This window comes from Vulpes vulpes, chromosome 4, assembly GCF_048418805.1.
Source record: "Vulpes vulpes isolate BD-2025 chromosome 4, VulVul3, whole genome shotgun sequence".
Lineage (NCBI taxonomy): Eukaryota > Metazoa > Chordata > Mammalia > Carnivora > Canidae > Vulpes > Vulpes vulpes.
Genome location: NC_132783.1, coordinates 15,470,581 through 15,482,807, shown reverse-complemented (window position 1 = coordinate 15,482,807; position 12,227 = coordinate 15,470,581). Strand labels below are relative to the sequence as shown.

General features: G+C 34.0%; 1 protein-coding gene across 1 annotated transcript in view; it reads left to right on the top strand.

The window, feature by feature from the left end:
• FAT4 (FAT atypical cadherin 4) overlaps positions 1 to 12,227 on the top strand; it is a 172,898-nt gene that overhangs the window by 74,660 nt on the left and 86,011 nt on the right. Inside the window, exon 2 of the mRNA XM_072755291.1 lies at positions 855 to 986. Within this exon, the coding sequence (XP_072611392.1) occupies positions 855 to 986 (132 nt within the window). The remainder of the gene's footprint in view (positions 1 to 854; positions 987 to 12,227) is intronic.

Sequence of the window (12,227 nt, the reverse complement as noted above, 5' to 3'; positions counted from 1 at the left end):
TGGCTGGATTTTTCTCCATGACTTAATTTTGTGACCCAACTGGGGAAACTTGCAGTTTTATTAGCAGCTGTCTTCCCTTTTCTTATCAGATATTCAGCTTTTAGCACCTAGCTCAAAAGAGAAAACACATGGTTTGAAGTTATTATTTAGACTTCACAAATCCTTCCTTCTAAACATTTTTTATTAGGCAGAGAAACAAACAAATTTAACTCTGACTAGGATCTCTCAAACAAAGCTGTTAATATTTGGAATATATAAATACTACATTTGAAAGGAATGATTGTTTAGCTTTAGTCACATTAAGAAGTGCTGACAGGAGGGGAAATAGGAACAAAAGAAGATGCATGTATTTTCCCCCGTGGGTTGGGAGTTGATTTTAAAGGGGAAAATTCAGAGAGTTTCTTAAAACAAGAAGTGAACTTCTTTGTTTCTCCCAGACATTGCTAATATGTAAACATTTCAGGAAGAAATTCTACACCACCTCATTTGTGTGTCGGGCAACATTTAATGGTTGAATGGCAGATGGTCGTAAGTCTGGGCAGTTCTTCAGTGGTGCACAAATCTGGGGATTAAATCAACAGTTGATCAGTGGGCCTTTTCTTGTATAAACTCCAAGCAACCCTTCAAAATCAGTTACTATCAGCAAGTAAAATGATTTTTATAAGAGAAATCTTTATAAAAAATGTAAATAACCAGGTTTCTCTAGGATATTTTCTATTATTTGGATGTTATATATAAAGGTTCTGATTATTTTTGAGAGGCCTAGCTAGCTAGTGGGCTCTTGGTATACATTTTAACCTTTAATCTTGCAGGCATGTGGGACATTCATGTGTTGTTTCTTTCTCTCCTTGTAGGTTGAAATAACACTTCAGGATATCAATGACAATCCACCAGTATTTCCAACAGACATGCTGGATCTTACTGTGGAGGAGAACATTGGAGATGGGTCCAAGATTATGCAACTGACAGCGATGGATGCCGATGAGGTAACTCAGAGCCTGCGTTTGTTTTGAAACCTGATATTCCAGTGATCTATCAAGTTTCTACTATACCTGGACCACTTTTAGTACCCAATAATTAAAGTTAAGCATTGTGTGCTCCTTTCCAAAGAATTTTAATTGTTGAAATGTGGTATAAGAAGGCTAAGATAGAAGTATCAAGAGGTCATTTTCCTTTGATCAGCAATTCAGAATTGCTAGTTGCATTTTAAATTTCTTAGTCAAATTATTTTAATTTCTTAAATAAAAAAATCTACAAACATAACCATAATTTTTATGCCTTTATCATTCTAATTTGCTATCACAGCAGCTAAAGATTGATTTTGTATTTGTATTTGGAAAAAGCAGATTATTTAAAATTAAAACATTTTAAGTCTATCTTCTAGTTTTTCATTTAATTCTCACATATCTGTAAAAAAATAAATAATTTAATAATAGCCTTTATACATTTTAAGGAACTTATCTAGGAAAGCTAATGATTTTTCAATCTGTTAAAAAACAGAGATTTCTAGGGGCACCTGAGTGGCTCGGTCAGTTAAGTGTCTGACTTGGTTTTGGCCAAGGTCCTGATCTCAGTGTTGTGAGATCAAGCCCCACATCAGGATCCATCCTCAGTGCAAAGTCTGCTTGCGATTCTCTCTCCCTTGCCCTCTGCTCCTCCCCCTGCTTGCATGCACACTCTCTCATTCTCTCTCTAAAATAAATCAATAAATCTTAAAAAAAGAAACAGAAATTTCTTGTCTAGTGGTGAATGTAAAATTTTGGGGTGCAATTTAGATTACTATCTTATTAATTAATTAATTAATTAATTTATTTATTTATTCATGAGAGACACACACACACACAGAGAGAAAGAGAGAGAGGCAGAGACAGAGGCAGAGGGAGAAGCAGGCTCCATTCAGGGAACCCAATGTGAGACTTGATCCCAGAATTCCAGGATCATGCCCTGAGCCAATGGCAGAGCTCAACTGCTAAGCCACCCAGGCATCCCAATATTACCATCTTCTATAATCACCATGCTCTAAATGACATAATTTATATATTTGTAACATATTTTCCTGTGAAAAATGCCAATTGCCTATTCTCTCCTTCTTGCTAGGTAAAGGAATTAATTAATGTTATGGAACTGTGAAAAGAAAGATAACCTTCTCTGACACCAGTATCTCCTTTTACCTTAAGCTAAGCCCAACACAGATCAGAGGATTTAATTTTTTTCTTTTTAATCTTTTTTTAATTTTAAAAAGATTTTATTTATTTATTCATGAGAGACACAGAAAGCGAGAGGCAGAGACACAGGCAGAGGGAGAAGCAGGCTCCCCACAGGAAGCCCAATGTGGAACTCGATCTGGGATCCCGGGATTTGGACCGGAGCCGAAGGCAGATGCTCAACCACTGAGCCACCTACGTGTCCCTTTTTGGCCTTAGTTTAATTTCAGAAGTATCTGAAAACTTTTAATCTATGAGTAAGGTCTTCATGAATTTATTTCCTTAACTTTTAAAGGTAAATAAATAAAAAACAAATGAATTTTAACAGCTAATACAGAAATGTAATGACTTATTTATAAATCTTGACAAAATCTAAAAAAAAAATCTTGACAAAATCTAAAGAAAAGTAAACAAAATATAGCATAGATATGTAGATAATTGTAGTTTTCTATTAAAAAAGATTTGATTTTTTAAGTTTAGTATCTTCTCAATTTTATAAAGTGTTAAATAACAGAAACTCAACTAAGTAAAATTAAATTGGTTTTATTTCAATGATTCATGAACCAAGCAGCAACTTATCTAGCAATACGAAGGAGCTCTGCCAAGCTGTAGGAAAAAGAAGTTTTTTATTTCCAGTTGTGTCCTGTTAGAAGAGAATGGATCCTCATTGAATTTATGCAAACAAATAACTATATTGCCATGCAACAACTATATTGCCAGAAAAATAGTTTTTGAATTTTGGAGGGATCAGGTAGGAAGAAAAGCGAATGCTTTATCTTTGTTTACAAAGGTAAACTTTATCAATCAGCTATAGGTCATAGCAAAAAGGAAAATAAAAGTAGGAAAGAAAAGAAAAAGAGTTTCTTACATCTGGTAAAACAAAGCATTAAATACCAACAATTTTTTAAACAAGTCATAAAGAATTCTAATGATCCTCCTTAGTTATTTAGTCGTATGTAATTCATAATTGTTCTACCTGAATCCAGCTTTTTCATTAGCTCTAGAAATTCTTACCCCATTCAGTTTGTTTTGTTTTGCTTTAAGGTTACCAGAAACCTGTATTTTGGAGTATTTTCCATGAGTCTTCTTGAACATGAAGCACTCTTGCCAAAGTATCAGAATGAAACAACAATGTCTATAAATGACAAAAGACTTAAAAATGGCCACGATTAAAATTTGACGAGAGTTCACTACAATTGACAAGGAATTGTGTGTAAAATGTTACATATTATTTTAAGATAATTGGAATTATGACTGAAAACATTATGCCAAGACATACCAGATTTCTAGGAATTTTACATTATTTCTGGAACACTTATAACTTATAGTTATACAACACAAAATGCCTTAGTATTATTTCTTATTTGACAATGCTTCCTGTATAATTTAACATATCAAATAAACTTAATTACTTTTAATACTTTAATATATTTTTACTTTTAATACTTTAATATCTTTTTATAAGGAGAGAGACCAAATCTTTTTCAATGTTTTAGAGAACCTCTTGAAAATCTCAAAGTTTTATCAAGGTCAAAAAACTTCATTTAAATTTTGATTTTTAGGAAGTTGTCCAAAAATATCAAAAGGCTTTAAGACCATAGGTCATTATGAAACAATATTCAGTTATCTATTTAGCCAAAGTGACAATTAAAGACTCCACAGGCAAATATAGAAGACTTCATGGTTCTAGTAAAACTTAATTCTTTTAATATTCAGAGTTCTAGGTTTTAGTAATCAAAGACTTGATACAACCACATAGGAAAGTATTTTGAAGAAACATAGAATCCTTGTTTTTTAGGTATATTACTTTGAAAGGTAAGGAAATACTTTTGTAATCTCCAACAAGAACAGACCAATAGACCAAGAAAATTTTGTCCTTTTAACAGACAGAAAACCAAATTCTAATTTTGCACCAGCTTACTTTTGATACTAGAAATCATTTGCGTAATTAAATTCATTCTCATCTTAGCCAGGGCTGATCACACATAAAATTCCTTTCCCATGTTACTTTTAGTAATTTTAGATATATTAGAATTTTTAACTCTTAGAAGCCTTCGATTTCTGACAAAAACTAAAAAATAAGCAAGTATGAACTGTCTTCTATATTAGCATTCTGTGGCAGACTTCTAAATATTTTTTACAATTTCTAGAAATGTATTTTCTCATAGAAAATCTTTCAGGATGGCATAAAGCATGTTTACTAATGGACCAAAATATCTTTAGTTTCTCTGTAAAAGAAAGCTAAAAGTGGGTAAGCTTATGTTCAATAACTAATGTTTCAGTATTTTATGTTATTTGGAAATGATCTGGATTTTCAACAGGTACAACAGATACAACTTGACTCATCACTTAACTTAATCTAGCAAAACTTTGTTTCAGGTTACCAAAAAGATTTGGGGAAACTAACAAATTTACCTAAAAGGTTTTGGTAAAACCTCTTATATCTACTTTATTTACTTGTTATTAACAATTACATTTAGATTACTTACAAAAACTCATCATGACAAATTATTTTTATTGCTGACTAATTTTTTAACAAAGATAATGTAAACTTATTTGAATATCAATCCAGGTAAAATAAAAGGTGTATGACTGCATTATATTAAATGTTGAAAAATCTAAAGATACGTTTATTTTATTTAAACCAACAAACTTGGGATCCCTGGGTGGCGCAGCGGTTTGGCGCCTGCCTTTGGCCCAGGGCGCGATCCTGGAGACCCGGGATCGAATCCCACGTCGGGCTCCCAGTGCATGGAGCCTGCTTCTCCCTCTGCCTCTCTCTCTCTCTCTCTCTCTGTGTGTGTGACTATCATAAATAAATAAAAAATTAAAAAAAAAAATAAAAAAAAATAAACCAACAAACTTGAATTAGCTTTAATATTGAATATTTCCTCAGATTACATGAACCCAAAAAGTATTTGAATTAGTTTACATTATATTTTTGAGAATTTATATGAATATTAAATTTATATAAGCTCATATTTGTTTAAGCCAATTAAATATAGCTCTTTCACATATTAATTTTAATAATATCATCTGAGGTATATATATACACGTATATATCACATAAATAAATATATATGTATATTTATATAAATATATATATATATATATTTATTTATTTATCACATAAACATACAGAAAAAAAGACATTGGGGCTCCTGGGTGGCTCAGTTGGTTTAGCAGCCAACTTTTGGTTTTGGCTCAGGTCATGAGATTGAGCCCTATGTCAGGCTCCATGCTCAGTGTGGAGTCTGCTTGAGATTCTTTCCCCCTCTCTCTTCATTCCCTTTGGCTCACTCTCTAAAATAAATAAAGTAAATAAATAAATAAAGTGTATAAAATGTTTAAAAAAAAGAGAGAGAGAGAGATTATAGCTTCTATACACTTAAGATTTCCCATTAGTTCAAATTCTAAATGACCTTCTCCCTCTTTTATTTCTGATACGAATTATATGCCCAAAGGTCATATATTAACGTTTACATCTCAAAGGCACAGTGAAGAATGCAAGTTATAAGCTTTTTAAGATAAATAGGAGATGCTTTGGGATTGGTGAAAAAGAGTAGGTGAACTTTCAACTGCCTCTAGGGCTGGATTTTTAGTTTTGCAAAGATTTGTGTAAGATAAGGACAGTTGCTCTCAATTTCTCAAAGATTTGGGTTGCAACTTAAATGACATCATAGGTTGATTCACCCATAAATCCTTTTTAAGGGCTTTAAAAGGTTTTTCTTTCCTTCTGGATTCATAGTTTTATTTTGGCTTAGGGGAGAAGGCCTAAAAAAAATTCTTTTAGGCTCTGCAATTTGGCCAATTTCTGACCGCAGAGCTACTTTGTAGTTTTTAGCTGGGACAAACAGTAAATATTTCTGGCAGTACTGAATAACTCCTTGGACTGAAGAGGTGTTCCCAAAGAGGATGCATGAGATATTTTGTTTTCCTCATTCTACTGGGCACTACAGACAGAGATCTGGGACAGCTGACTCTGGCAAGAATTCTCATTCTTAGCTGGCTTCCACCAGCTTTTCCAGGATCCTATCTGTAGCTCTGGTATTTACCAGAATTTGGCTAGGTTTTTCATTATTTGTGATTTTAGTTTTCCATTGGCTGTTTAAGAGAATAACAGGAGTTTACCAGAAAATCCCTCAGAGTCCCATCAACTTTGGGAGATCTCCATTAGGGCCCTCCTTACAAGAGTAGACATGTGGTATCTGTAAGGTCATTAACTTGGCAGACTTTGTGCTTATGGTCATATAAAGGGAATTTCAGACACAGGATTACTAGAATGAGTACTCAAATAGAGGATAGAGGGAAGCAGTAAGACTTTCACATCAGGCTTGTGTTTTCTTGTTTGTTTCTTTTTAGGCACCTTTTATACCTTGAATTTTTCATTAGCTTTTGCAACAAATCTTTTAATGAAGCAATTTTGGAATTTTGAAGACTTTCAGAGGTTTTTGTATGCCAGTTAAAATAGGTGTTCCATTCTGTTTCTTTGATTTGGGAGTCCTTGCTTTTAAATGCACTTTTTTTTTTTAAGATTTTATTTATTTATTCATGAGAGACAGAGAGAGACAGAGAGAAAGGCAGAGACACAAGCAGAGGGAGAAACAGGCTCCATGCAGGGAGCCCAATGTGGGACTTGATCCCGGGCCTCTAGGATTATACCCCGGGCTGACGGTGGCGCTAAACCACTAAGCAACCAGGGCTGCCCTTAAATGCACTTCTTAAATGATCTTACCTAATTGGAACATTCCTCATAATGGCCACTGTAATTCTAGGTTATAATTACTCTGAGGGCTGGCAGCGTTTGGTAGGACCCTAGCTGCAAATGGGGTTTAACGCACATTTTCTGTCCAGCATATATAGTTGCTAATTGGGTGTGACTCACTTATCTACCCAGCCATATTTTGGGGACCCCAATAGGACAGATACCAAGCCAAATTCTCAGGACACAAAATAAGCTTAGGAAAGTTTTGTTATTTTTGTAAATATTTATTTCTTTCTGTACCATAATTCTTAGACATAAAATAACCAAGTGTGTAGGAAGGTAGCAGAAATTCTTTAGATTTTAAGCATCTCATTTTTATTATAATTACTTTTTTAAAGCTAAGCCTTTGGGTCTCTCAGAGCCAAAATATTTAAAAGGGTTGTGCCTCTGGCTTGGTGATTGTGCAGTGTTTCACAGGATACCTCATTACATGGAAATTTGCTTGAGATTTGCAGGTGACCTAGTGTCATTATCACTCATTACATGACCAACTTATTCTAATACAGGAGTCTTTGATTTAGGTGTAAGCATTAAAAAAATAGTTTTTAAGTGCTTGGCCAATGCCCACCAATTTTTGCAGCTTTTTAGCCTCCGAGATCCCTGTTAGCAATAGTCTTTATCTACATAAAACAAGACAAACATGTACCTCTTAACATGCCAACAGCAACCAGATGTTATTACAGATTGGCCAAGAGAAGGCTATGTGCATCATGAGCATTTCCCAGTGCAGATTAAAGCAACAGACTCCAGAAAATGGGAACTGTTGACTGGACCTGGGGAAGGACTAAACCAGCCAACTCCAGTAGGTGGGCACTGCAGACTGTAAGTAGAGAAAGGGATTCCAGACTACTGGGGGATTGCAGACTAAACCAGGGGCCAGGGACTGAGGTTTTGGATAGCAGCATCTGCCTAGCTCAAGCTGACTCCACTAAGCCTGGGGGTGGAAAGCCAGTTAGGTTGGGAGCTCAACACAAAGAGAACAGTGCTCAAAACCGAGGTAACTTACCCACAGTTGTCAGAAATAGTGAGAAAGACAGTGAACTCAAAGAAGTTCCCAGGGTCCTGCACTTGTGTTTTTTATCCCTGAAACCATTGGAAGTTTTTTTCAGTCTTTTCACTGCCACCAAATCTGTTAGACAACCCAAATTCAACTGAGTACATTTACAAATTGGCTTTATTCAACAATTCATGGGGATCCCTGGGTGGCGCAGCGGTTTGGCGCCTGCCTTTGGCCCAGGGCACGATCCTGGAGACCCGGGATCGAATCCCACATCGGGCTCCCGGTGCATGGAGCCTGCTTCTCCCTCTGCCTGTGTCTCTGCCTCTCTCTCTCTCTCTCTCTCTCTCTCTCTCTCTCTGTGTGTGACTATCATGAATAAATAAATAAGATCTTTAAAAAAAAGACAATTCATGAATCAGGTAGCATTCCATCTAGCAATAGAAAGGAGCACTGTCAATTTGTAGAAAAGAAAAGGTTTCTAAAGCTGAAAGGGTATGAAAAAATGGAATTATTAACAAAATGCATTTTTTAGGCAAGGTCACCTTCCTAAGGAGAACAGAAAGGGCCTATTGGGTGGATTACCTACCTAGTGCTGACCAAGAATTTCCATGTTGACTGGTTAAAAGTTACATTCCCAGATTTCAAACTGCAATTAGATTATGTATTATCTTGGTTTGTTGACATGGAGCTTAGCATAAGGGACTCTGTTTTGGGCCTGCTATCTTCTTTAACAATTTAGAATTTTTTTTCCAAATTCTAGCTGTTATTAAAGGTTATGTGACTACTTTTATTATTATTGATAGGAGATATCAGTTATTATTTAGGAAATACTTTGTTTTCTTAAAGCTCATCATTGATAATGTATATTTGGATAGCTCAAGTCACAAATATTGATTAGCTCTCATTTAGAAAATTAGTTAACCTATGATCCAGCATTTGTACTTTTAGGTATTTACTAAAAGAATACAAAAATACTATTTTGAAGTGATACATGCACCACAATGTTTACAGCACCATTATCAAAAATAGCCAAATCATGAAAAGAGCCCAAATATCCATCAACTAATGAATGGATAAAAAAAGATGTGGTATGTGTGTGTGTGTGTGTGTGTGTGTGTGTGTGTGTCTATATACACACTATAATATAATATAATATAATATAATATAATATAATATAATAAATATAATAATATAATTATTTATATTATTATATAAATTATATATTTTATATATTTATTATAATATATTATAATAATATAATATTATTTATATTATGATATAACATATCAGCCATAAAATTAATGAAATCTCGCCATTTGCAATGACATGGATAGAGCTAGAGAGTATTATTATACTAAGCAAAATAAAGTCATTCAGAGAAATACAAGTACCACAGGATTTTTTTTACTCATATGTAGAATTTAAGAAACAAAAAAAATGATCATAGATGAAAGAAAGAGAAAGGAAAACCAAAAAACAACTCTTAACTATAGAGAACAAACTGGTGGTTACCAGAGGGAAGGGAGTGAGTAGGATGGGTGAAATAGATGATAGAGATTAAGGCGGACACTTGCTGTGATGAACACTGGGTGTTGTAGTGAAATGTAAGATGGTGATATCTAGGACATGCAAGATATGCATTAAGGGGAGACAAAGTGTGGAATTAAAGGGGCAGGAAAGTGAAAGTTAGTACAGAGGAAAAAGGCCAGGGAAATGAAGGGAGGGTTGTATGAAATTCAGAGAGACGTAGTGATGCTGACAATTTGGGCAGAGTATAAACGTAAAAATCACCAAATACTTTGTAATCGGATCTATTGAGGGAGGGGGCGTGCAGGCAGGATGGGATGGGAAAGAGGAAATAAGTTTATCTACAACTTTAAAAGAGGGCATTTTCATAAAATTGCTTCTGAACTATTATTTATTTAAAGATGAAGCTCCTGAGGTTGCTTTCCTTCTCAAATATATTTTATCTTGAAATTTTTGTAGCTTTTCAATTCATGCCATGAAGAAGCAACATTTCTTTGGCTCTATGCCAAACAGCATGGACACCTCGGCTCTCTATGGCATTCAGAATCATTGGCTGTTTCATTTTTTGAGTAGTTTGCAATAAATTGATATTAATGCTATTAGATAAAACTTCATCCTATTTTCTACTTTATCCTCAGCTTTTTACTTTAGTTGATTTTTTTTTTAATTTTAGAGAGAGATGGGGGAGGGGCAAAAGGCGAGGGAGAGGGAGAACCTCAAGCAGGCTCCAAGCCCAGGCCAGAGCCAATGTGGGACTTGATATAACGACCTTGAGATCATGACCTGAGCTGAAATCAAGAATCAGATACTTAATGGACTGAGCCTCCCAGGTGCCACTTTTAGTTGAATTGGAATGTTTTCTGTCTTACCAAGTCATGGATGTTTTCTTTCTTCATCTAGTTTGAATAAGACTCAATATTGAATGTAAGAGGTTTGTTTTTTTTTTTGTTTTTTTAACTTTGTAGTCAGCATTAAACTGTCCAACAACTAACAACCCCAGTGGACTGGTTTTAAAAAAATTAATCGAATTATTTGAAACACTAATAAATATGTGCATCATTAGCAAACTATGTATTGCTACATTCTTTATTATTTATACACTTTTTCTTAATTACTAAATCAAATTTAAAAGTATTAGTATGTTTGAGAAACTCTAGTATGGCCCTGGAGAATAATGCCAGGGTAAAGGAATCAGTTTTAGGAAGCAACATGTACACGTTGAACTTAATTTAAATATCATTTGAAACATATGTTGGATCAAGATATACATCTTTCAGAAGCACATGACTTTGTCAGTCTCTTGTTTCCTTTTCTAAACAGAATTATTATGCTTGTAATGGGCCAGGATACTCAAGCTTTGTTTCATGGTGCCATACTTGTTTTTGAAAATACTACTTAAGGTTATAAAATGCATTTGCAATTTATAGCTATTTACTTTTAGAATTCCTTCCACGTACTTTTGTCTCTGTGGTTCCTCAGGAGAGTAGAATATTTTTAACCAGCATTATTTCCACCGCACTGCAGCTGTAATATGATAGTTGTTTCTTGTGGTATTGCTGATACTGCATATTTTGGATATTGAATAAATAGACTTTTCAAAAGACCTAATTAAATCATTACTCTTGGCCAGACATTTTCAGACATTCACTAGAACTATTAATTCACTGCATCAGCTGATTTTAAATATAAAAAGATTGTTTTATCAACATAATTTGATGCCTTTGCTTCTGTTCAAAAGAATTATCATAACTTTAGGAGAATTAATTATGACAGTTATTTTGTAGACAGGACATCTCTAAATTTCAAACTGTGTGTGTAACAGCTTTATATGTTTTTGTTTCTTTGCTTTCCCCTAATTTCCAAATACTTGCCATTTTAATAGGTCAGAATTGAATGTAGCTGTTTTCATACCTGGATTGCTTTACTAGAATAATGGAACTCTTAGTGAAACAGAATAAATATTACAGAATGTGGTCAGATTAGAAGTCTAAAATTCTTATTGAATGTTTTTGTTAAACCATATCATTACAATAAATATGTTAGCTACTCCATGTACACCTGAATATACAAGATACATGTGGTATTGTGTTAAACTCAGCTATTCCATTACTAAATTAAAAGGCGCTTTGAGGCATTCATTTTACTAAATTTTAAGATTGGCTTGGAGAATGCAGTACAAAAATAGAGCAAATGCCACTAAACATATATTTTGAAAAAAGTATTTTTGCCCTCGACTGAAATCATACCCTTATGTGTTTGATTATGAAGGATAAAATAATCTCTGAAGGAAAAGATGTGTGGAAATCATGGGTGCCATAATATCCTGGCATACCAGCCTTATATAGTCCTAGCTATCCTACCTTTATGTTCTTCCCAATCTCTTTCTTGAGAGTTCTTAGCCTGGATATTTTGATAAATCTCTAGAGGTTAATAATGGTAAAAAGCGTATTTATTTTATGTAAGTATATTTAAATCAAAAAGTAATTTTTTGAAGTCAGTGACTCAACACTAATTATACCTCAGTGTCAAATGCAACAATTACATATAATAGGAAATCAGAAAACATATTTTCCCTGTGATATATAGCAACTCAGTTGTATTTTGATTTATTCATTTCAGACGTCTGTCATCAAATGCACTTAAACCATTGCATAAAAACAAGAATAAAAATATCAGCCATGGTTGTAATACACTTTCTGAAGGATAATTCTAGGTTTTTTACATGTATGAA